General features: G+C 37.1%; 5 protein-coding genes, 1 long non-coding RNA gene and 3 other non-coding genes across 15 annotated transcripts; 3 read left to right on the forward strand and 6 right to left on the reverse strand.

Moving 5' to 3' along the window:
- Window positions 1-261: 261 nt before the first annotated feature.
- On the reverse strand, window positions 262-3,036 carry LOC102618904 (uncharacterized). 2 transcript variants are annotated; one of them, XM_006475568.4, is made up of 3 exons: window positions 2,627-3,036; window positions 1,569-1,660; window positions 262-1,081 (listed from the first exon to the last, which is right to left on the reverse strand). In XM_006475568.4, the coding sequence occupies exons 1-3, from the start codon at window positions 2,774-2,776 to the stop codon at window positions 670-672; spliced, it is 654 nt and encodes a 217-aa protein (XP_006475631.1). In that variant the 5' UTR covers window positions 2,777-3,036; the 3' UTR covers window positions 262-669. The 2 variants fall into 2 exon arrangements, with proteins under 2 accessions (XP_006475631.1, XP_006475630.1); XM_006475567.4 differs by having other exon boundaries at window positions 2,621-3,034.
- Window positions 3,037-4,190: 1,154 nt separating this feature from the next.
- Window positions 4,191-8,295, forward strand: LOC102619696 (pentatricopeptide repeat-containing protein At5g21222-like). 4 transcript variants are annotated; one of them, XM_052435206.1, is made up of 4 exons: window positions 4,191-4,397; window positions 5,305-5,533; window positions 5,850-6,758; window positions 7,091-8,295. In XM_052435206.1, the coding sequence occupies exons 2-4, from the start codon at window positions 5,495-5,497 to the stop codon at window positions 7,952-7,954; spliced, it is 1,812 nt and encodes a 603-aa protein (XP_052291166.1). In that variant the 5' UTR covers window positions 4,191-4,397; window positions 5,305-5,494; the 3' UTR covers window positions 7,955-8,295. The 4 variants fall into 4 exon arrangements, with proteins under 4 accessions (XP_052291166.1, XP_006475634.1, XP_015384993.1 ...); XM_006475571.4 differs by having other exon boundaries at window positions 4,192-4,397; window positions 5,305-5,554; XM_015529507.3 differs by having other exon boundaries at window positions 4,193-4,397; window positions 5,305-5,557.
- A 137-nt stretch (window positions 8,296-8,432) lies between these two features.
- Window positions 8,433-10,795, forward strand: LOC102620156 (chloroplast processing peptidase). 2 transcript variants are annotated; one of them, XM_006475572.2, is made up of 5 exons: window positions 8,433-9,155; window positions 9,782-9,919; window positions 10,023-10,109; window positions 10,305-10,372; window positions 10,481-10,795. In XM_006475572.2, exons 1-5 carry the CDS (start codon window positions 8,574-8,576, stop codon window positions 10,617-10,619), a joined length of 1,014 nt encoding a protein of 337 aa, XP_006475635.1. In that variant the 5' UTR covers window positions 8,433-8,573; the 3' UTR covers window positions 10,620-10,795. The 2 variants fall into 2 exon arrangements, with proteins under 2 accessions (XP_006475635.1, XP_006475636.1); XM_006475573.4 differs by having other exon boundaries at window positions 9,851-9,919.
- A 165-nt stretch (window positions 10,796-10,960) lies between these two features.
- On the reverse strand, window positions 10,961-12,778 carry LOC102620635 (hypothetical protein). The gene is made up of 3 exons (XM_006475574.4): window positions 11,969-12,778; window positions 11,678-11,863; window positions 10,961-11,592 (listed from the first exon to the last, which is right to left on the reverse strand). Exons 1-3 carry the CDS (start codon window positions 12,407-12,409, stop codon window positions 11,314-11,316), a joined length of 906 nt encoding a protein of 301 aa, XP_006475637.1. The 5' UTR covers window positions 12,410-12,778; the 3' UTR covers window positions 10,961-11,313.
- Window positions 12,779-12,947: 169 nt separating this feature from the next.
- Window positions 12,948-15,050, forward strand: LOC112497875 (uncharacterized). The gene is made up of 3 exons (XR_003064823.2): window positions 12,948-13,428; window positions 13,799-13,835; window positions 14,011-15,050. It is a non-coding gene; the product is annotated as an uncharacterized LOC112497875 (long non-coding RNA).
- Window positions 15,051-17,506: 2,456 nt separating this feature from the next.
- Window positions 17,507-23,597, reverse strand: LOC102620902 (hypothetical protein). 2 transcript variants are annotated; one of them, XM_006475575.3, is made up of 8 exons: window positions 23,114-23,597; window positions 22,634-22,686; window positions 21,245-21,354; window positions 20,532-20,699; window positions 20,353-20,450; window positions 19,828-19,954; window positions 18,882-19,678; window positions 17,507-17,751 (listed from the first exon to the last, which is right to left on the reverse strand). In XM_006475575.3, the coding sequence occupies exons 1-7, from the start codon at window positions 23,255-23,257 to the stop codon at window positions 19,584-19,586; spliced, it is 795 nt and encodes a 264-aa protein (XP_006475638.1). In that variant the 5' UTR covers window positions 23,258-23,597; the 3' UTR covers window positions 17,507-17,751; window positions 18,882-19,583. The 2 variants fall into 2 exon arrangements, with proteins under 2 accessions (XP_006475638.1, XP_052294172.1); XM_052438212.1 differs by having other exon boundaries at window positions 18,855-19,678.
- On the reverse strand, window positions 18,150-18,240 carry LOC112498010 (small nucleolar RNA snR60/Z15/Z230/Z193/J17). Its single transcript, XR_003065094.1, has one exon. It is a non-coding gene; the product is annotated as a small nucleolar RNA snR60/Z15/Z230/Z193/J17 (small nucleolar RNA).
- Window positions 18,275-18,357, reverse strand: LOC112498015 (small nucleolar RNA U83). Its single transcript, XR_003065099.1, has one exon. It is a non-coding gene; the product is annotated as a small nucleolar RNA U83 (small nucleolar RNA).
- Window positions 18,631-18,732, reverse strand: LOC112498013 (small nucleolar RNA Z43). The gene has a single exon (XR_003065097.1). It is a non-coding gene; the product is annotated as a small nucleolar RNA Z43 (small nucleolar RNA).
- Window positions 23,598-23,927: the final 330 nt, after the last annotated feature.

Here is a 23,927-nt window from a genome sequence, read left to right on the forward strand (position 1 = left end):
CATAGTTTAAACTTTGTGATAAGTTCATTTCATTCCTCAAAGTGAGGTTGCTGGGCATCATTTAAACTTTATGATAAGTTCAGAGCCCTAACAATCAGCAGGTGATACCAAAATCCACATAATAAGATGCAATTTCTGGCATGGATCGAACGGGTTGAAATTAAACTGCTCTGGAGGATTGATGATGATGGTGGCATTGATAGTAACGGACTGAAATGCTGGGAAAACATTAAGAATTTATATATCATCAGCTCTGTATGATTGAAGATGTAAACTCTTAATAGCTTGTAAGTGAACACGGTTAGCAAATTTGTAACATGCTTTTGAGAGGTGACAGCTGATCTTTGGGCAAATTTACAAAAATTATTCATGCCGCTGTGAATTGTCTTTGTACAAGCCACACTGTTCTCAGTCCTCCATCAAACAAAATATAAATGGGCGGCTCAGTGATCCAAACTGGAGCCCGTCAAATTTCAGGCTTTAATTCTGTATGCTCAATAATTGATCAAAATATAAAAACTGAAAACGTAATTAGATCACTCCCAAAATCCTCTTCCAAAACTGCAGTTGGGAGTTTTCGAGGAGTATGCTGTTCTTTGTAGGTTACAAATTTTGGTGTAGACTTTGCCAATATAATTGCTGAAGGGGGAAGAATCACGAATGAATGTACTATAAGCCGCCCTTACCTCCTCTTTCCTCCAAAGAATGAAAAGATGTGAACCACTGCTTCCAAGCTGCATCCTTCTGTTGCTCAACCCATGACAAAAAAGCACTGTCTAACAAGCAGAAGATGTTAACATAGAGCAGCTGGTATCTTACAGGAACATAACGGAAATTAGCAACTTGAACTATTGGCCATATACCACCCTCCAAAACCAAGGCTGGGAGGAAATCCCTCTTCAAGTCTTCTTTCACTTGAGCAACATTCTTGCCAGCAGAGAATCCCATGTAAGTGAAAAACACAAACAAATCTAAGGGGCCAAAGATGATGCTATCCATTGCAACTTTAGTAGCGACAAACCGTGCTGACTTTGGTGGTAATTGAAGCTTCAGCCTTATGAATCTGTCCAAGCCTTCATACCTATGATTTAGGTGGAACAGAAGTTACTCACCAGAAACTTTCTTGTGAAGAAAGTCCATAACACACACATGCATCTCAGATAGTATGCTGACTATGTGGCACCCCACACCCTACCTATCAAAAGTTCAACAACTGAACATCTCTGGAACAAACAAGTAGCATACAGCTCAGAGAACTAACTTTTATCAATTGAATTGCATACAATACAAAAAATTTCTTTCATTAAGAGTCACATATGACACATCCAATGCTAATGCAGCTTGAATCCTAGCTCCACCCTGCTCAAAACAATGAGCCAAGCCCTGACTACTTTTAAAGATTGCTTTTTGAGGTACAAACCTACTATAGCACACACTCTAGCTCATGACAATCTTTATGAGCAGATGTTGAAATTAAAGAATGGTCAGCCAAAAAAGATAGGTCAACTGACCCAAATGAAAGATAAGTTAACTGACCCAAATGAGAAAAAAGGATCCGGAAAACTCACCAAAAATGGCCAACAGGTCCAACAAAGCCAAATCCAAATGAACTTGTGACTGCCACTCGTTTCCAGTTGACTTTGAATTTTTCATCTGCATCCTGGCCCGTTAAACACATATTATGGGCTTAATCGTGCAAAGGAACATGCTGATACTCAAATAGCTAGCTTCAGCTTAGAATAGATAAAGTAAAAATGTCATCACAAACGGCATCAGCCTGACAGCAGTGATAATGAAGATGGAATGGAAAAGTAAATAATAAGATCATATTTCTTTAGAAAAAAAAAACTCTTCTCCTTTACCCTGCAGCAAAGGCTCAATATGATTAAAAGAAATTATAGATCCAGAGTCACATAATCCAGACCAACTTGCTATTGGTGCATAGGCTTAAGAGTTAAGGATATGCAACATATGTGCAGCGTTTTGTTATTTTCACTTGAATTTCTTAAGTCATTCATCCAGGATTCGCATTTCAAATATGCAATTGAGGCATTACTTCATAATAACAATATAGCATTCCTTATACCATAGTGTCTGGTGATGGCTCTCGAATACCACAATACTGCTGTGGAATCATACATCTAAATGCAATTTAAAATACACGTTCGCTCCTACACAAATCCAAGATATTGTCTCATATCTATTACAGAAATGACAAGCAAAAGAGAGAATTTCATTCAGATTCTTGAAGTTACTAACAGAAGATTGACTGAAAAAGAAAAAAGCATTGGAAAAACAATGAAGAAAAGCACAAACAGTAGTTGGCAAGAACCCATTTATTAAAGATTCCACGTGAAATAGCACTCCTGAAATCAGTACAAACTGTAAAGAATCATCCTAAGAGACCTCACTTTGCAAGATTTACCCTTAGACATAAGCAAACAATACACCCAAAATCGGAAATTCACAGATACCCATTTCACAAAGTGAGGAATTCATATCAAAATAACACAAACCACACATACCCATTGCCAAGAAACATGCAAAAGAAACAGAAAATCAAGAATATATAGCAAGAAGAAAGATAGAAAGAAAGAAAAAATAGGGCGGGGAAGGTCACAGTCACAGATAATTGAAGGCGGCTTTTAGCAGTGGCATGAGTGATGTATTGAGCAGCAATGTCGCCAACACCCCAAAGAAATCCAGAGCTTATCACTTGCGTTTTTAGTGGATGAACAGCCAAGCAGTTTTGGTACCATTTCCAAAGCTTCAACATTTTACCCGTGTGAGAGAGAGAAGAGGGGCGGAATTAGAGAGGCTAAGGTTAAGATAGTAGAGGGGAGCGAGAGAAATTAGAGATTTTTGGAACCCATGTCGTATTCATGACCAACTTGACAGACGCCAGTAGCGACCAGCATGTCTGAGTCTTAAGTTAACGCACGGATCAATCTTTCTCAATTCTCATTGAGAGGGTACATTTCGTACGGGTTTTGTTTAGCTGTTGACTGAGTAGAGGATGCTAATGCGCAGACCAAAATTATGATTAATAATTAATAAAGAATATTAGATACCATTTAGGATAGATATAAATGAATTATTCTTTGCCTTTGGTACTTTTGGTGAGTAGGAAGGGAGTTGGTGACTTGGTTGGTATGTTAATTGAAAGAATAAAAAAAGCTTATTTTGCTCAATAAAGATATTATTATTGTTCTTTGCACTCTAATTTTAATGGCATTTATAATCAAAGATCAAACGGAACATAATCAACCATACGAATATATTATAATTTAGTATTAGGTTTAAAAAATTATATATAACAATACAATTTTTTTTTTTTGCTCTTTTATCTTTACCTGTATTTCCACTGAATAATTTTTTAATGTATATATGTGTATATTAATATATTTTAAATATCTCTATATTTGGTTAACTTCAAAATCAATATGTATACTCAAAATTATATTAGTCATTTTTTTTTGAATACTGATTAATCATCATATTACTGCATTACACAGATAGTTACAACTGCTATTATAGCAGATATATTACACTGATATTTACAATCAGAAATACATAATTGAGACTTATATTATTACATTGAATTCTGTGAAGTACATGCCCAGATAAATAATCCCTTACAGAAGAGGGATGTCCATACTCCAAAAATTATATTAGTCGTTAGATGTGATATTGAGAGCACATGCTACACCCATTTCACATTCGACTCTCGCTAGCTATTTCTGTTATATCTATTGCCATACATATCATAAAAGAATTTTTCCTTATTATTGTGATTTTGTGTTGTTATTAAATAATGTACAGGACTAAACCTGTAAGAAATGTGCAAGACTACTGATTGCAAAATTTCTTCCGTTTGATATTGAAATTATAACATTAATTTGCGTCACAAAATCACTATTAATGGACCGGATCCAGAGGATATTCTTCTTTGTTTGCCTTGCTTGCCACGCTTTACCAAATCTCTGTTGAAAGAATATCTTTGATCTTGACCGACACAAAAATCTTAGCTCATTTATGCTGACCCACTATACGCAATATGCAAGAGATTTTATTTATTATTATTCTTATTGTGGTAGAAATTAATCTCCGTAAAAGAAGAAAATACGACACAATATCTGGGTGCTGCCGTGGCATAACGTGCTCCTTCCACATATCCTGTGAATGCATTTCTGTCACCAACATTTTGCAGCCTCAAAATATGATCCAAAATCTATTTATGATAATATTTTGTGGATAAGAATCTCCAGTGGATGTCACAACACAAACACATGCCACAAGCTTCCAACTCAAGTGTTGCTACTTCATCGGCTGCATGCACGTACACGCTTCTGCAAACCAAACCATGCAAGTTATGCTCCAAGAGCCCAAATCAACAGGTACTGTACGTCTCCCGTTAACTCGTTCTTCTGTACACTTAGTCTTATTTTAGAGAGCTACTGCTTGTTGTAATTGCTCAAACTAATCAATGTCATTGAATTTTTATATGTTTGTTTCTTTACTTTAAACAAAGCTGTGGAAGTTTTCTCAGAAAGTAAAATTGGGAATTTTGTGGGTTAAAGTTGTCTGTTGGGTAGATTGCCATTTGCTGCCTTTAGTTGAAAATGATTTCTGCATAGCACTACTTCTCAAGTCTAGTGACTGATGGATAATGGATTCATTTCAGATTGAATGATGAAATTTGCTTTTTGTTCTTCTGCTATTCACCATTAAATTCATCAAAATAAACTTCGGTTCAGGTAATTGGAGTTTTCAGATAGAGATATTTTTAATTGATTGTCTTGAAGAATCAGTTTGATATGTAATTCCTTTTTGCGGATTGTACATTTTCTCTGTCGGATTATAGCTTATTGTCAATTGAAAGGTAGTCAAAATGTTGAAAGGCTCAGGAGATAATGTTGTATACTAGTATTTGCTTGTTTTTCGATCTTTGTTTACCCAGTTGTTTGTTGTCCTTCAAAATTGTTTATTTGTTTTTTCTTTTTTGATTGATAAAATTTGTTTCCAAATTGGGGGTTAAATGTATATTTAAGGGTAGGTTTGGCAGGACTTTTATTTGTAGATCGTCTGCGTGTTCATGAATTGATCTTTGAAGTGCATGGTAAAGCTTGATGGACTTACATTAAATGATATTTAGATATTATCAGTGTGTTTTTTTCTTTTTTTATGTGATATTCAAAAGTCTATCAAATTGATTATTCCAAATGAAATTTTAGATTCTCATCTGTTGGATCTGTTTCCAGATCTTGCTCAATACTTAAAGATGTTTTGGTGCATTTTGCCTAGGTTCTATCTTCAAAAAAGTGTTTTGATCATCTCCATTGTGAACATGATTGATTGGAAGCCTATTTACCAGCCGCTTATGGTGTGGTAGCCTGAATTTGAATTCCATCAAGATAGGAAGGTGGCTAACTCAGTAAGGGAGAAGCAGGGAGACGAAAGTTGCAAGTTTGGCCTAGAAAAGGGTCATGTTATCATGGGTAAGCACCAAGAAGGAACAACCATGAGCAAGCAGGTTGTTGAAGCATCGCCAACTGTGGTAGTATCTTTATCTTCTTTGTTTTATTTAATGAAATATTGCTCCAGATGCATTTTCCAATCTCTCTTCTTGTGGCTTGCAATGTCCCTTGTTAAGTTTGTCAAATAGATATTTGCTGAATAACTTATTCCTGAGCCCGTTATAACATTACCGTCAAATATCTACAGTTGTGTTTACTGAGGTCACCATCATTAGAGCCTTAAACAAAATGCTTTCCCTTTGAGGTGTATATATTAATGTCATATTGTTTTAGTTTTCAGTCAGTCTAATCACGATCATTTTAACTCCACAGGAAAAATGTCTACACAGGGACAACTTACATTCGATCAAAAGTTCTGTAGCGTCACCAGTGCAATCCTGCTGCCTTGTCTGTTCGGGAAACAATGGCTGCAGAACAGTCCGTTCAAGGACCAAACTGATGAATATTTTGGTTGGAAAAGGGAAGCCTCACGAAGCCCATTATATATTCAACTGTTTAATAGAAGAAGGACACAGACCAACCCTTATTACATACACAACTCTCGTAGCTGCCTTGACTCGCCAGAAAAGATTCAAGTCCATTCTTTCGCTGATCTCTAAAGTAGAAAAGGATGGTATGAAGCCTGATTCGATACTCTTCAATGCCATGATTAATGCCTGTTCTGAATCTGGAAATGTTGATGAAGCCATGAAAATCTTTCAGAAAATGAAAGATAGTGGATGTAAGCCCACAACCAGCACTTATAATACCCTTATTAAAGGATATGGAAATGTTGGTAAGCCTGAAGAATCTCTGAAATTACTACAATTAATGTCACAGGATAAAAATGTGAAACCGAATGACAGGACTTACAATATTCTTGTAAGAGCCTGGTGTAGCAAGAACAGCATAGAAGAAGCATGGAATGTGGTCTATAAGATGGTGGCATCTGGTATACAACCTGATGCTGTCACCTACAACACATTAGCAAGAGCTTATGCTCAATATGGGGAGACGTATAGGGCAGAACAGATGCTTTTTGAGATGCAGAACAACCAAGTACGGCCAAATGAGCGTACTTGTGGTATCATTGTGAGTGGGTACTGTAAAGAAGGTAATATGGAAGATGCAATGAGGTTTCTCTATAGAATGAAGGAGCTTGAAGTGCATCCAAATCTTGTTGTGTTCAATTCCCTTATTAAAGGATTTCTTGACATCAAAGATAGTGATGGAGTTGACAAGGTGAGTGCCAACATGTCTAATATTTATATTTTCTAAAATTCTTTATCCTTTTCTCTCAATTACAAGAATTATACATTTCCAGCAGTTCCTTGCTGCAATTGTAGATAAGAGTTTAGTAAATGGAGTGTATGGTCATATGGCTTTCATGTTCTGTTGTCATCTTGGCGTCATAATGGAATGCATGTAGACATTGAGAATAGAAATTTCTCACCTTTATCACATTAACCAATTAATCAATTATAATCTTCTGACATCCATGACTTATGAAGCATTTGAAATCAATCACAGTTTCCAATAGTCTAAGGCAGTATTGTTTACTAAATTGGGGACAGGCACTCACATTGATGGAAGAATTTGGGGTCAAACCAGATGTCGTAACTTTTAGCACAATCATGGATGCTTGGAGTTCAGCTGGGCTTATGGGCAAATGCCAGGAGATTTTTGATGACATGGTGAAGGCTGGCATAGAACCTGACATCCATGTATTTAGCATCCTTGCAAAAGGCTATGTGCGTGCTGGAGAGCCTCAGAAGGCTGAGTCAATTCTGACTTCCATGCGCAAATATGGCGTGCATCCAAATGTTGTAATGTTCACTACTGTCATCAGTGGGTGGTGCAATGCTGTAAAGATGCAGCGTGCAATGAGTATTTATGAGAAAATGTGTGAAATAGGCATTAATCCCAATTTGAAAACATATGAAACTCTATTGTGGGGATATGGAGAAGCAAAACAGCCCTGGAGAGCAGAAGAATTGCTGCAGGTGATGGAAGAGAAGGGTGTCCGTCCTAAGAAGAGCACCATCCAACTTGTAGCTGATTCATGGCGTGCTATTGGTTTGGCAAGGGAGGCCAAGAGAGTTCTCAAAAGTGCAGAAGAAGATAGGCAATCCATGCCAAATAAAAAGGATGAGATAGCAGTCGAGAGCATTCACAGGAAGCAAAATCTTAGTGCTTCAAATTCTACTTTTTTGCAGATACCTGGGGTAGTGTCGAGTGAGCACAATGGGTCTTCAGCTGCTAAAATTAGAAGCCAAATAGTTCTGAGATCTGACACTGTGTGGACTGCAACTAAATCCTTATTCGTCAATACATATGGTTCCGGGGTGCAACCAATGGTTGTATGCAGGAAGCAATGTAGTCAGGTTGGTACATGTGGGCAGTTTGTAAATGCATACAGATTGGTGTTCATAAATTGATGGCTGCCGGGATCATACTTTTAACCAACGTATGGTGACACACCGGTGGAGGAAGGTTGCTTTATTAGCTCCTTGAAGTTCAAAAGGCTGACTAGTACTTGTTTTCCAGATCTTTAGTCTGTACATGCTGAAATTGTTCCAAGATATATACATGCATTTCTTCTGGTCTGGTCCCATTGTTTTTGTTGACACAACTCAATTTGTAGCTAATCTTGTAATTTTTGTACAATCGGATATATATATACTCACTGTTGATAATTCAGGGCCAGACCGACTGCTGTCCGATTTTTCATTAATGTAATGATATTATATGTACCTTGATTATACAAATATTTGTCAAATACATGTGATTCATGTTCTCAACATGGCCTTTGAGGCGGCTTCTTTGTTCTTTGTTAATGTTTCTCAATTCAGATCAAGTATCATGCTTTACGCACTTCGTAGTTTGTTCCTCAAATAATATTTTGATGGGTGAAGGCAGTTTTGGGTCTTGGTGGGACCCAGTAGAAGTAGACAATGGTGCAAGCAAGATGTCAACATACTCCCTGATTATAAGTAAACAGTAATTTCAATATCTCAAGAATTAAAATCTTGAGAGGAGGAGAAGCGTTGAGTGGAGATGATGATATCTCTAAATCTCCTACCTACGCTGCCTTCCCTTCAGAACCCTAATTTCACTTCTACCCAATCTTCCAACCCTCTCAAAAACCCTAATTTTGCTGCAAAACCTTTTTCCAAGTCCCTCAAAAACCCTTATTTCACAATCCTCAACCTGCACCCAAAATCAAACCCACCCCAGTTTTCACGCACCCGTTGGCCCTTTGTCTCTATAAATCCCAACTTTGTTAACTTTCAGCACCAAAATCCTAGGCCCTTGAACCCCAAAAATTTACTTTACAGACTGAACTGTAATAAATTGAAAAGCTCCGGGGAAGAGACCAAATCAGTTGTTAATACTGGTAGTGGTGGAGGCGGCGGCGGCGACGGCGGAGGTGGTGACGGTAGCGATGATGAAGAGGCGGAGGGGCAAAGTGGGGCATTGCCAGGATGGTTGAATATCACTTCTGATGATGCAAAAACAGTTTTGGCGGCGCTGGTTATTTCACTTGCTTTTCGGTCGTTTGTGGCCGAGCCAAGGTACATTCCTTCGTTGTCGATGTATCCTACGTTTGATGTTGGAGATCGAATTGTTGCAGAAAAGGTAGCGGTTTTTGTTGATCTAGTGTTAATTATCTTATTTTTCTTTTATAGTTTGCTATGAGACTGTCTTTGGATGCTTAATTGAACAAAGTTGATTGTTGACTTTGAATATGCTGATATTATAATCTTACCGTGAGAGGGTGAATACAATTTATGTGCCTTGTGTTTTTGGGGTCGGGAACTAGAGAAGGATGCAGCTCAGAATATACAAGTGATGTACTGATTTGTGGCTCATTTATTCTGCTCATTTGACAATTGAATTTGGAGCTTCATAGGTGCTGATGTAATTTGTTGATGTCTGAAACAATGGCATTATGGCAAGGCAGAATGACTAGTTGAGAAGGACGAAGCTACTGACCAGAAAGATACTACTTGATGATTTGTCTCAAGTAGAACTTTATCCTCTTAATTAGATATTCGTTACCGATTTCATCCTCTCTCTTTGTATCTTTTGAGTGTTCCTGTTTCAAACAATTCAGTTTCTCCACTTAGATTTTGATTTGTTTGGGCAACATCTGTGCTTAGGGTTTATGTGGTCACTGTAGCTATTTATTTTGCTTCAAATATAAAGAACTTGGTGAGGGCTTTAATTATTGTGCATCATAGGTTTTTACTTAAATTTGTCAGGTTACCTACTATTTCAGAAAGCCATGCTCAAATGATATAGTAATTTTCAAAAGTCCACCGGTTCTTCAGGAAGTAGGATACACTGATGATGATGTCTTTATTAAACGAGTTGTTGCCAAGGAAGGCGATGTTGTAGAGGTGAGTTTCTTGGTGAAGTTGTTTCTGTTGATTTCAGCAATTCAGTCTTTTCTAGGATATTATGAGCATTGGACTCTTGACTGTGGAATTTGTTTGCTCGCAGGTTCGTGAAGGGAAACTTATAGTTAATGGAGTTGTAAGAAATGAAGACTATATCTTGGAGGCCCCTTCTTATAACATGACACCAATTGTAAGCATCAACTTATAATCTTCAGAGATTTAATGTTATTTCCTTCCCACTTTTGTCTCATTTACTATGATCCTGTGCTCAAATGAAAATTGTGCCTGAACCACAATCAACAGAAAAACTTCAAACGTCTTATGTTTTCTACATATAGCCATATACAGAATTGTTAATTTTCAATCTTCTTCATTCATGTTGCAGACTGTACCGGAGAACTCGGTCTTTGTTATGGGTGATAATCGAAATAACAGTTATGATTCGCATGTATGGTAAGATCACATCTATGACTCACAGTTGACGGTCCATGCACCGTGAACTGAAATAATTATTTCTTCTCATTTTGGAGTTTTCTGATTTTTCTTGAAATTGTATTTTAGGGGGCCCCTCCCTGCCAAGAATATCATAGGAAGATCAGTATTTCGCTATTGGCCTCCGCAAAGGATTGGTAGTACAGTTCCTGAAGGTGGCTGTGCTGTTGACAGCCAGTTAAAGACCAATCCTGCACTTCCAGACTGAGTGTACTGGTAGCCTTAATTTTTTGCTCCTCCAGTAATTCTATTGCTCACTACAAATCCATTCTTCAAGGGATGCCCTTTTCTTTTTTGTCGGATCCCCACACTTGGATCTTAATTTAACTGTAAATTGACCCGGTACTTCGCAGAATTCAAAAGTAATTGTGAATGTTCGCTTCACTGCTCTCATGCTTATAAATGCCAAAACTTTTGACAAAATTGTAAATTCGGCCACCTGAATTCAGCTATTTTTTTTTCCCCAATCAGATAAGGCTTGTTCACAAAGATAATCTTCTTGTGAAACAAAATTTGTCCCAACAGGAAGGTGTGGCAAAACAGAGCAAATACAGTAAAAGCATATATTACTAAGGTTCAAAATGATTCTACAAATCTTCAGTGTAGTTTGGGGCAGCTGTGTTGTGCTCCATCTCTTATTTTCTTATTGAAATCAGGAAGAATATAGGGGGTTGAAGCACAGCGCAGCTGTCCCAAACACTCTCGGTATTTTCTTATTGAAATCAGTAAGGTATTTTCTTATTGAAATCAGTAAGAATATGGGGGTTGAAGCACAGTGCAGCTGTCCCAAACATAAGAATACGGGGGTTGAAGCACAGCGCAGCTGTCCCAATCACTCTCCGTAGAGTAAGGGATGTAAAGAGCTATCTGCAGCAGATGCGGAAAAAATCTGCAGTGAACAATCAGTCATATTTACACGATTTCTCCTTGAGTTTGACGGGTTTGTTGTTACGAGAGTCGACCAGCAATGAACACGAGATACGCCTCTGATGCCTAGTCTTAACCAACTTGCCGACCACATTCCCTCGTTGCCGGACTTCAAACACCAACAGCAGTGGAACCCGTCGATTGCCGTCTGAAACAGCCAACCCGGCCCCAGCCCCATACAGAGGAACTTTATTTCCTTGGAGGTTCACGGTCACCACCCGGTGGCTCTTTCTAGGTTGATAGTATTTCCTCAACTGCGCTCATTAACAGAGAAGGCCAAGTATTGGTTGGTGAAAAAGAATCTCACTCAAATTAAGCAAGTTTCTAAATTTTCATTACCTGGCCGGTGGCAACGGCAATCTCGGAGAACATAAGATTGACGGGACTAGAGCTGACATGAATTCCAAAAAAGGTAGCCGGGTTATACACGTTCATCTTCACCGAACAATTCATTGTCAGCATCTTGGTTGGCACCCCAGTCAAATCCGCTCCTTCTCCGAAATAAAAATTATGAACTGTCAGACTCTGCAACAGCAGCATCACGATTAATTCATAAAACAGAACAGTTCGGAAAAAAAAAGAGCACATTCCCAGTAATAATAATAATACCAAATTAAATGGTTACTTTACCCTGACAGCGATCTTAGCTTTATAAGGGCGACTAGCCCCCCAAATAATGAGACAAAAAATCGAAAACACGAGAACAAAGCCGAGGAGAGCAATCAGAATCTGACACCTCCTGGTGTACCCTTTGTCTGCATAGAACTCATCGTAGTCACCTTCCTCTTCGATGACGTTACACTCGGGCCACCCTTTGTCGTTCCTCTTCCTGCCTCGGAAGGTGCCGGAAAAGCGGCTGGAAGAGGAGGCCCTCGAGTGCCGGCCGTACGACGGGTGCGATGGGGAGTCGGTTGGGGTGTTGTAGGCCGGGGTGTGTTGCATGGAGGACGACTTGTCCTCATCGTTGGAGTCGCGCGACGGGCTCTGCACGTAGTACACGTGGCGTCTCGGAGATCGCGGTGAGGACGGGTCCAGGCTCGTCACGTCGGAGTCTGATTTCGCGTGCAACATCTTTTTTTTCAAATTTTTATCTGAAAACGACGGCGTTTGCAACTGTTTTGAAATTCAGTTGGATCCAGGAGAATGTTGCGAATGAAACGGTTGAAAATAGAAGCAAAGAGAAGAAGAGAGTAGGAGAGTTTGTTTGTGGGTGGCAACTGACACTCAAAAGTCAGAAAAAGTGGAAACAGAGCTACGGATGGTGGCTTTGGTTTGGAGTCTGGGTTTGGAAACGAAGCAAAACAGGTGTCGGCAGCTTATTGCCATCCCTCTATTTTCGCTCCAATTATCGTTTTACAGGACGACGACTACTGCGAACAAGCGGGAGTGATGGCCGTTAGGCGACTGCCTGCTTTGCTACGCTGTCGTTTTAGCACGCCCCCCTTGTGCCAAAAAGATTCCACGCTACCAAACGTTTTTGCACCCTTTTTACCCAAGTGGGAATGGCGTCACAATCTTTCATTTATCTGATAAATGAGTTGCTTGCTCCATTTTTTCTCTCATGCTTTCATATTAACTATGCAATCACGCCCCCACACGTGCATAGGGGCTTGTTACCTAAGCTTGGGAACTTGTTACCTTTCACAACCAAAAAAATTTTAAAAATGAAAAGGGTTATTATCATTTTATTATCAAAGTTTTCCTGACATATCATATCAGTACTAAAGTTTGTCGAAAAGTATATTTTATTAACAAAATTTTAAGCGGTTATCATTTTACTATCATTCCGTTAACAACTTAAAAAAAATTACTGAAGTAATAAGGGCATAAAAGATATTTCTAGGTATAAGGGCATTAAAGACATTTTGAGTTGAAGCAAAACACAGCGTTTTGACATAATATTTAAGAACAAAATCGATCGGCCCTCTCTCTCATTGTGAAACCTCCGTCTCCGATCTCTCTTCGTCGTTGCTGAGTGATGGTCGACTCCACTACCGTTTGCACTCTCCATTGTGAAACCTTTGTGTCCAATCTCTCTCGCCCTCGCAGCTGAGTGACGGCTGACTCCACTAGTGTTTGCGCTCTCCACTGTGAGTTGTTGACTGCCTTTTTATTCGCTTATTGTTTATTAATTTTTTCGTTAATTAAATTGTTATTTTTTTATTGTGAATAATACTTGAATTTCATAAATTATAATATTAATTTTGTAGCATAATTTTTTGTTAATGTGTTCTTTGTCGTTGTCCATGGTACTGACATTAGAATTTTGTTAATTTTTTATTAATTATGTTATTGTTGGAGATCTAGCTTTGAGAATTTTTCCTTATTTTTTGTAGATCTTGTTACCAATATAAGATTTTATGTTATTATTTGCTTTTTATAGTTAAGTTGTGAATTGTGTTATGTTCCTATCACTAGAATTAACGATACCAATTTTTGTTCATTGGTTGCTTTTTGCAGATCATGTTACCAATACAACTACATATAATCTACAAAGGTAAGAAACATTGTAAAGGGTTGATTGAACCAAATGAATACAGTCTGCTGCAGCTGAATTAACGATACCAAGTTTATGTTATTGTTTGCTTTTTATAGTTAAGTTGTGAATTGTGTTATGTTCATATTACTAGAATTAATGATACCAATTTTTGTTCACTGGTTGCTTTTTACAGATCATGTTAACAATACAACTACATATAATCTACAAAGGTAAGAAACATTGTAAAGGGTTGATTGAACCAGATGAATACAATATGCTGCAGCTGAAGAATGAGGTGGTGAATATTACAAGTCAAGATGGGTTAACCACTCCTGAAAGTGTGCAATTACTTGTCACTAGCCCAAGGAATAATGTGCAAGTTATTGTAGATACTAATGCAATGTTGCAAATTATGTTCATGACACATGACTCATTACAAGTGCCAGTATTTAAAGTCACTGTGTTGCCAACCCTACGTCCTGATTTAGAACTTGGTGGGGTGATATAATCCCTGCTACGTGCCTTAGGAGTTCAGCTATCTGCAAAGCAAGTTGCATGGGTAAATGAAAGTGGAAATGAACCACCATCTAGGCCTGGAGGTATACATGGGCCACAAACAAACCTTGCTGAGAATGTTGGGTGTGAAACTGATGCTGATGAAGATGAATCACCTTCCAAGACTGAAGGCAGAGATAAACCACAAATTGTTAGGAATGAAAATGTTTACCAGAATGTTGATGATAACGACGATGATGATTGGTTGTCAGATTTTGACAAGGAATTTGCTGCTGATGGTAGTCATATAAATCACCAAAACATAACTGAGGATGCAGAAGTTACGGATGATGGGGGATCTAGCTCTGACGATGAATCAATTGATGCAGATCCTCAATTTTTAGCAAATACATCTAACTCAGATTTTGATTTGGGCTCTACTCAAGGCTCATAAGCTTCACAGATTATAGATGGTTAGCAGAGTGTTATCGTTAGGATATTATATATCTGAAATGCACAAACTATCACTAGTGCATTAGGCTACTGTGGTGTTTTTTGAAATGCACAAACTATTATTAGTGCATTAGGCTGTTGTGGTGTTTGTTGAATGCATAAATTATTATTAGTGCAGTAGACTGCTGTGGTGTTTTTTGAATGCACAAACTATTATTAGTACATTAGGCTGCTGTGGTGTTTTTTGAATTCACAAACTGACAATACTGCGAGTAGGCATTTCAAATACAAACTCTTATTTTTCACCAATAATAATGGAAGTACTTTGGATTACTTTTGCTTTTGCTTACATATTAAATTACTTCTATTATATTACTTTCTCATAAATAAGCATATCAAGAGGCCACAAATAAAAACTACGACCAATTTTAGCATCGCTTCAATGCATTGTAGCCTTTCATTCATCTTCAGTACATCTTCATTTAGGTTCAAGCCATAACTAGATGTGTTGTTACGCTTTTCTAAATCTTCTTTGCTGCCCATTGCCAAAAATTACACTTTGTATACCTGCATATCCAAAATAGTTTGTTAGGATTTTCCGACGTAGTAGATACCATAGCACATGCCTGCACTCTACAGTTGCAGTATTTAGGGTAGCAGGTTACTTCTTCAGGTTTCTTAGCTCGACCCCTAGAACTAATGCTTGTGTGGCTGCTAGAGGCCATTGTTCTGTGTTGAATTTATATGTGTGAAGGGTGAAAAATTGTTTGGTTTTGACTGAAGATAGGAAAGAAGTGGATATTGTGTTTTCAATGAATTCAAGTATTTGTTGTGCCTTATTCTTGTTGTTTTTGTATGATAAAAATGTTTAAATTTCAGTACTTTTGGTGTGAGGTTGCTAGTGTTTAGTCTAAGGTTGCAGGTGTTTACTATGGGGTTGCTGGTGTGTTTCAGAATTGCAGGTATTTAGTATCAGGCTGCTGTTGATATAGGGTTGAAATGAGGCCACTGGTGTGTTTGAAATAGAGTTGTTAGTGTTTAAGTGAGGTTACTGGTGTGTTTGAAAAAAGGTTGTTAGTGTTCAAGTGACGCAGGTGGTGTGTTTAAAATAAGGTTGTTGCTGTTGAGATGGGGTTGTTAGTATTCAAGTGAGGTTGCTGGGGTGTTTCAAATGGGTTTGCTAGTGTGTTTATAAGACTACTGTGTTGATTATGACTGTGAGGCTGCTGGTATTGATGAAATGGTTTGCTAATATGTTTGTAAGCCTGTAAATTCTAGCTTTTATAAGCCAAGAAAATAGCCGTTTTTGGTTCTAACGGCTATTTTCTTGGGCATTTCTTGTAATTTTAGCTTTTGTTTTTCTTTCTTTTCAAAGGGTAATATTGTCTTTTATGTCCTTGGGGGTAGAATCGACCTTTAATATAATTTCTGTTGAGAACTAACGTTTTGTTAACGAAATGATAGTAAAATGATAACCTTAGTACAAACATTATATGCCAATAAAACTTTGATAGTAAAATGATAATATCTCTAATGAAAATAACATGATTTTATTGGTTTATATTTTTATTAAAAGGTTATTTTTACATACCTCCCTTGAGGTTTCACTTAATATCAGTTTAATAGAAAGTATCTCCGTATTTTTACTCCCCTCCCCTGCAGTTAGTATTTCCGTCACATTGGCCTCTGGGCTTTATTCATCTCTTTCATCCACCAAAACCAGAAATACAACTCATCTCTCTCCTCCACCTAAATCGAAGCAAGGTAGCTCAAAACCCATTTCAAAAAATTGATCAATTACTTTGGTCACAAACTAGAGACCATGACGACGAAGTTAATGATGCCAATATCGACGACGAAGCTGATGACGCCAATATCGACGACGAATGATTCAGAACTGCCAGGTAAGAGAGTATAGTGAGTTTCGCCATCGAACACCCAATCATCTAGCTGTTTTGGAGCCGCGAACGAGGTATGTATCAATTTCTTTTAGTACATGTTATTTTTATTAGCTAAAATTAGAATTTTTAGTGAAAATTTGAAAGTGGGTCTCAAAAATTTTTGAGAGCGTATCTGTTTCTCCTGATTTTTCGATCGATTCGTGTTAGTTGCAGTTAAATGATTAATCCAATTCGTGTTGAAGATAGAGCTAAGTCGAATATCTCTGTGGTCCTGTAATTGATTGAAAATGAGTCTTGAAAATTGTTTTAGATTTTAGCTGTGTGCTTCTGATTTTTTCCATGGATTCATGATAGATGAAAATGGTTGATGAAGATTTGCTTGACATGTATATAGACGGTATTTTGTTAAAGGGGTTTTTAATTTTTTTTTCGCTTTTTTGGTGGTTTCGATTGTGGTATTTACATGCCTTGGGTTGAGAATAACGAAAATGGTTTGTTGCACTCTTTTGTGTTGGATCAGTGAGTTTAGGCAATTTGAAATGATTTGCGGCATTCAAAGGGTATTTTCGTCCTCTTGTTAGTCCACTAACGGTCAACTGACGAAAATACTAACTGCAGGGGAAGGGAGTAAAAATACGAAAATATTTTCTATTAAACTGATATTAGGTGAAACCTCAGGGAGGGATGTAAAAATAACCCTTTTATTAAAGGGTTATGAAAAGATTATGTACTTCCAATTATTATGTAAAAATTATGTACTTCCATTATTATATAAGATAACTAAAACCTTAAACTTGGGGTTTGTTCGTAAAGATATCATTTTCTCATAAGCCACTGCAATTTACAAGTATCATTTTACTATTCAAGAACAAGTTTAAAACTCATACAAAACGAAATGAGAAAATGAATTACATTTGAAACCCGCTAACAACAGCCGGTTTTATAATACATATATAAAAGAAAAAGTAGCTCATTTCTACTGGATTCTTCAGAGTAAGCCCTCCCTGTGTATCCATGGTTGCAGCCGTTGAGCCGACCTTCACATCTCGGCTCCCTTTTAGAGAAAGCAGGCTAGACACCAATTACTGAAAAACGAAAAACTCAAACAGTAACCTTCTCATTGAGTTTAGATGAACAAAAGAGCATTCAATTGACAATAAATAAAGGACTCTAAATATGAGTGGTGATATGTCAAGATGGCCGGTTAGTACGCCATTACGACGAAATTGAATTCCGAAATTCATTTCAAGAGTATCTTTTTATTAGAAGCCTGTTAATTTAGTTCTTGTTAAGGCCTTCATAGAGACATCCGATTTCATATGTCAACACGAAAATTTCAGACATATGCTTGTCTATATATCAATTATTAATCATCGGCCACAGAATTTAGAAAATAAAATTGTTTTAACCAATAAATAGAAGATTTTCGGTTTCAAAAGAAAAAAAAATTAATAAAGATCACAAGAAATCAACGGTAGATGTTAAGGGTCATCAGATAGGAGCGAAAGACTAGAAGTTTAAATAATCACAGATTAATCATATGAACTATGCTGAAAAAATCATCACTGACCCTTCATCAAAAAAGAGATTTTAGATTGCAAAATTTAATACCTCAGAAGGAAGGCAGTAGTGGTATTGTAATCACGAATTTTCATATGTTACAAAAATCACTATATCATTCGTCATTGGCATTTGAAAATTAATTAGAAATCTGTTTTCCATTTTCTCAGCAACCAAACAAGGAGAACGATACAAGAAAGAAAATTGAGAGATCAGCCTCATAGAGAAGATTAGTCGGATCCACACGGATTGATTCAGACATATGCTTGTCTATATTTAGTTTATAATCATCGGCAGATCCGGAAAGTAAATTCAACTTCAAAACAAAATAAGAACCCTAATTTTGAAATTTGAAAAAGATAAAAAAAAGTAAAAACTTTGGTGAGTGAAAGAAAAGAAATTAGGGACTCAGAATATGGGTGGTGATATAACAGGATGGTCGGCAAGGCTAATTCCTTAGCCAGTTACGACGAACGAGACCTTTCACTGCGGAATCTTCACCGTCCCATACATCAATCAATCATAAAATTTCAAAGAACACAAAATAAAAAATAAAAAAAATTAAAGAATCGCCAGTGGATTAGAAATCCCAACCAGCTTAACTGCAAGCGAATTTGACAGACACTACCTCATCTTCTGATTCTTGTTTCGTTACCTGATACTTATATAGAGACGCGAAGGAGGGGAGGCGGGGAGCTAGGGTTTCTTTGGCGTTAAAAATTTTGTAGGGTTTATCTAGGTATTTAAAGAGTATTAGCAGGTGTATGGTTATTGGGTTGTGTCGCTCGTGATGGACTTGCGTGGATGGTCTTTGCCTAATTAGCCTTAAGCTTCGAACCCAAGACACATGTGAGCCCACGCACCAACAAATGGGCACAAGTTTTGATGTGGGCTTATCCTCATACAGCGTCACATACACAAGATAATTCAGAAATGCGTTGTCAGTGAAAGATGTGATCAAGTTTCAAATCCTGTTTTACAGCTTGTTTCTATTATTTTAGGGAATCTATCATCATTACTCCTCGGTACGGGACGTGTATATATCATCACCATGTGAAATTAGAACAAATTCAGTACATATCTGGAAAGTGAAACCCATTACAACTCAAAGCAGGACTATCAACCAAGCTATATTTTCATGCAAACGCTCTAGATTCATTCTATATTCTACAGAGACCTCAATGTTACAAAAGCTATCATTAGATTGATCAAAAAGAAGTCTCTACTACAACAACAAATCCTTTTTTTTTCTTTACCAACAGATTGACTTGCATCGCCATTCTGATAACACAATGATATCAAACTCAAAAAGGGAAAAAAAATTAAACGACCTCCTCTATTACTATTCTCTTCAATCTCATCTTCTGTCGGGTCTACTTCCATCCAGTGGCATGCGGGTTTCCAGAGTTGACAGGATCTGGGGCATCGACATGCCGCCAGAAACAACAATTTCTGCAATTAGGGAACACATGAATCTTAGAAACCAATATATGATGGTAAGATATAACATAAATGGACATCCTGCTATTTCCTTCTCTTGTTTTGACAGGATCACATGCTGTTTCTTTATCAACTAGCAGAAATAAAAGCTCAGTCCTTACCAATTCCTTCTCGGACAGATAGATTTGGTCTGATCACATCCTTGGTATTAATGAGGAAGATATCGCCAATATACAGATGGTTCGTGGGAACATAGACACAACATAATTCCTCCTCTCCAGAATAGTTCTGCATTTAAACAGGGAAAACACAGGAATGTTGATATAAAATCATTTTCACCATAAATCTCAATGAAACAGAAGAAAGGCTCAACTTCAAACTATAGCCACACAACAGCCAACACAGAAAGAATATCCATAGGAGACAAGTACAAAATTTTAGAGAGAAAAAAGAATGAGAAATGAAGTTTCCGAGGCTGCAAAAGCATTATGTAATTATGCTAACAAAAATTTCAACAGCAGCAGCAGCAACAAAAATTAATGTCCCATTTTGGTCTCACATGCCAAGGGTCATCATACAACAAGCATGTCAAAACTATCTCGCAAATCATGAATTGGAAGAAAAATGAATAATTAAAATGCAGGTAACAAATATAACCAAGTGAGGCAAAAGGTCATTTTGCAGACCTGGAGAACAACGGATGATGTGATGAACCCAAACGCATATTCACCAATACGTGGATGCCTTATAATTGCTACTTCCTTAAAGGCCTGTGTGTTTTGATCTGTGATAACAAAAGTGATGCAGAATATGAATTGTCTGCCCACTGAAATATAATAGGGAAGATTAAAAACTGAATACATACCTGGTGATATGGCAGCACTAATTTGCTTAGAGGCATTGTAGATATGACGGACAAATGGCATCCGTTTGATAAACCACTCACCAAGACTGAGGACAGATGCTCCCAACCATGATGACATGAACACCCCAATCAAGAAGATGAATGTCACTGAAGTTATAAACCCAAGACCTAACAAGAAGTAAAAGCAAGCCAAAACATCAATAAGATAAGTAGAGAACCAAGTCATTCAGCAGCTCAAACCAGAATAAAATGTGAACAGTAAACCAAATCAAGAACATTGTCCAATGGAGGAGTACTAAAATAAAAGCCATGCTTAAGGAATATCTCTAATCTGCATTAGGTAATTTAAATGCTAGATAGAACATTTTCACTTTCTTCTTTTCATAGTGATTATAACAAAGGTTGATGTGCCATGCATGTCAAACTTCTTGAAAATAATAATAATAATAATAGTAACAGAATCGTTACACCTAACCCCTACAACATCATCTGCTAACTAATAAATTATTAAAATATATTTTTCACAAAGATAATCAAAGAATGATTGGTAATTCATAAATTATGATATTCTATGGTAACAGAAAGATAATCGAGTCTTCTTAGGCAATCTGTACCAGCCAAGTGAAGTATCTAAATACTACCTCGAAGATGATCAATCTATACATGTCAAACATTAACAACATACGGAATGGCGATAAGAGATTAATGCTTACCGAATATATCAATTCCAAGTTGAGCATAAATTGGAGAGAAGAATCCATCCACAAAGTGAATAAACCACCAAGTTATATAAAAAGTAACTGCTATTGGAAACAGGATGACACTGCAAATAAACCGAGAGTGAGAAACTGCTGCATTGAGCAGAATAAGCACGTAAGTACTAAGACAGCCTACAGTTACAAATTGCAAATCCAAGCTCATTTGGCCACATACTTAGAACAGCTACAAAGGAACAACACCAGTTTTCCAAGTAAAACTTTATGCATTCTTATATATTATTGAAACAATTTCTTATGGATACAGTATCTATGTATTTTGCTCTCATGATTCTTCATTATATGTCTGGAATTTTTCCCTAATTGCTCACTTTACATAGGCTTTTAGTCCAGCGTTTGTATCCATTGGGTATGGTTAATTGAGAATGCTATCAAATCAATTATCTAGCCTTGTAAAAAGAAAAAAGGTAGCTCCTGCTACTCCACCTACGGCTCTATGCAATATAAAAATGAAGCTGAGGGGAGCAACACCTGCATTCTGCATGAATTGCCACAAGACAGGCATACTACTTTGAAATGACCAGTACAATAGGGTAGCCTTAGCTACGAAGGTTTAGCCAAAATTGAGAACAGGATCACCTACTTCCCATCACAACTGCTGTGAAGTTCCTAAATCCATCATAGAAAATGAAGCAATGCATCTTGATGGAAACAGCTGCTACTATTTCTTCTCAGGGTAGCAATTCAGAGATGAGAAACCTATGCATCTCAGCGGTTCAGCGGAAACATTTAGATTTGGGAAAATTTTGGATGAGCGATCATCTTGTGAAGGCAATCAATTGTCCATAGGTGGAATAAGTAAAGAATACGCAAATGGTATATTTCCAGTCACCATGCCTTAAGAAAAGAAATACAGGATAAAAACGTGCCAATAGCCTGGATAAGCGACTAAGTACACATTCAATTTCATATGGATTTGTTCAAAGATCAGGATTCTAAGATAATTCTTTTCAAGCTTTATGATCTCCCTACTAGAAGAAAGAGACTCTTAGACATCCCAGCAGCTCTAGTTTCCAATTCCCAACAATCCTTTTGTGTGCCAAAGATTGTTGAATACATTCAGAAACCTCTTAAAGCACTATGATCAATATGAAAACATGTAACAATTAAAATCCCAAAGCATAAAACTTCTATAGTACATTGAGCAGCAGGTGGAGAAAATTTCCATGATCAGAATCTGAGGATTAAACAATAGGAAAAACAATCATGCAAAGACCAAATTCTTTTAAAGAACTGATATCTTAACCATTAAAAAAAATGTGCAAAGAGGTAGATTATGCATATATCTTAATTGAAATACAGGAGACAGAAGAAAGTACTGCTCACCATCCTGTCATGAACTTTTTCGAAGCCCAACTCCTAACAACTTTGGAAAATGTCTACATAGTGAAAACACAACATTCAACAATTTGTCAGGCATAAGTGGAAAAGAAGCCTAAAAAATGAGACCACTGTGATCATATTTTTCATAACAAACTCAGCAACTAGAAAACAAGGAATTTCCATCAAAACAACAGTTAGTGACAGTTTGAATGGTCTTCCTTCTTTCTTCATTCATTTTCTTATTTTTATAAGTTCTTAGCTTATAGAATTTAGTTAGACAAAACATACACAGACACATCTGTTATTATCTAATCAAAATTTATACTGCATGCAGAGTACAGGGCTGTTAATCAAAACATACACAAAGCAGCTTATGCTCTACAGCATTTCAAGAAATTATACCAAAATTAGTAACAAAAGTAATTAAAAAGAACAAACAATTTTTTATTGAAAAAGAAAAAGGCAAGAAACAAGAGCGCTGACCTCGCGTCCAGCATGATGCGAAGAGGACGAAGAGGATGACGGTTTGGAAGATTCGTCCCCAGAGTCAGCTACCGGAATTAGCAATTCTCGATCTCTATCTCTCTCCCTACTAGCCATCACGATCGTCGATTTGTCATCGCCCATCAGCAACAATGAAACGACACCGTTGCTTCGAAAAATACAGATTCAAAACCCTACCTATGACCTTTCCTCCGTTTTTATCTCCCACAACACACACAGCGTCTAGGAGCGCCACGAGCCTAAGACTTTGAAATCTCCTTCCTTGGCTTAGCTAATCTGGTCGCTTTCTATTCTCTGTTTTTGTTTTTTTTTTTTTCCAAAAAAAATGAAATGAAAAATTTAATACTTTGCTTTGTTATGTGACGAACGATTTGGTTTTGGAGTCTTTTGATTATTATTATTATTATTATTTTGATGGGGAGTCTTTTGATTATTAAGAAGGAAAATAATTAAAAAAAAAGGGGAACGGGTGATGAGAGATAAAACGAACGTGGGAGTAGTTCGAGATAATATATATGTCTTGCTATGTGCTATGCCGTTGAATTTAATTGCGGATTATGCGAGGTTTTAATTTTTTTTTATATATAATCTCTTTCATTTCGGCCTTCGGGATTGGCTTTCGATGGGCTGTTTTCAGCTGTTGTTGGTGATCTGTATCCAATCATTGCGTGACAGCTGCTTGTTACTAGTGGCATACACTGTCCACTGCCCTGGCTGGCCCTTAGTGAGTTTGTTCATTGTTATTTTTTTTTCTCAATTATTTAGCGAAATAAGAAAAATAGTACTTATAAAA

This window comes from Citrus sinensis, chromosome 1 (genome assembly GCF_022201045.2).
Source record: "Citrus sinensis cultivar Valencia sweet orange chromosome 1, DVS_A1.0, whole genome shotgun sequence".
NCBI lineage: Eukaryota > Viridiplantae > Streptophyta > Magnoliopsida > Sapindales > Rutaceae > Citrus > Citrus sinensis.

Bases quoted from the DNA above. Each gene is read 5' to 3' on its own strand.
- LOC102620635 (XM_006475574.4), bottom strand. From the start codon at position 12,409: ATGTTGCACGCGAAATCAGACTCCGACGTGACGAGCCTGGACCCGTCC. The intron at 11,864-11,968 runs GTAAAGTAACCA...CTGCTGTTGCAG, and splicing joins AAGCTAAGATCGCTGTCAGG to AGTCTGACAGTTCATAATTT. The intron at 11,593-11,677 runs GTAATGAAAATT...TAATGAGCGCAG, and splicing joins TTGCCGTTGCCACCGGCCAG to TTGAGGAAATACTATCAACC.
- LOC102620156 (XM_006475572.2), top strand. From the start codon at position 8,574: ATGATGATATCTCTAAATCTCCTACCTACGCTGCCTTCCCTTCAGAAC. The intron at 10,110-10,304 runs GTAAGCATCAAC...TTCATGTTGCAG, and splicing joins CTTATAACATGACACCAATT to ACTGTACCGGAGAACTCGGT. The intron at 10,373-10,480 runs GTAAGATCACAT...ATTGTATTTTAG, and splicing joins AGTTATGATTCGCATGTATG to GGGGCCCCTCCCTGCCAAGA.
- LOC102619696 (XM_015529507.3), top strand. From the start codon at position 5,495: ATGGGTAAGCACCAAGAAGGAACAACCATGAGCAAGCAGGTTGTTGAA. The intron at 5,558-5,849 runs GTAGTATCTTTA...TTAACTCCACAG, and splicing joins TTGAAGCATCGCCAACTGTG to GAAAAATGTCTACACAGGGA. The intron at 6,759-7,090 runs GTGAGTGCCAAC...AATTGGGGACAG, and splicing joins ATAGTGATGGAGTTGACAAG to GCACTCACATTGATGGAAGA.
- LOC102620902 (XM_006475575.3), bottom strand. From the start codon at position 23,257: ATGGGCGATGACAAATCGACGATCGTGATGGCTAGTAGGGAGAGAGAT. The intron at 20,700-21,244 runs GTAAGCATTAAT...ACTTCTTGTTAG, and splicing joins ACTTGGAATTGATATATTCG to GTCTTGGGTTTATAACTTCA. The intron at 19,679-19,827 runs GTAAGGACTGAG...CCCTAATTGCAG, and splicing joins ATCTGTCCGAGAAGGAATTG to AAATTGTTGTTTCTGGCGGC.
- LOC102618904 (XM_006475567.4), bottom strand. From the start codon at position 2,776: ATGTTGAAGCTTTGGAAATGGTACCAAAACTGCTTGGCTGTTCATCCA. The intron at 1,661-2,620 runs GTGACCTTCCCC...TTAACGGGCCAG, and splicing joins GCCTTCAATTATCTGTGACT to GATGCAGATGAAAAATTCAA. The intron at 1,082-1,568 runs GTGAGTTTTCCG...CCTAAATCATAG, and splicing joins GGACCTGTTGGCCATTTTTG to GTATGAAGGCTTGGACAGAT.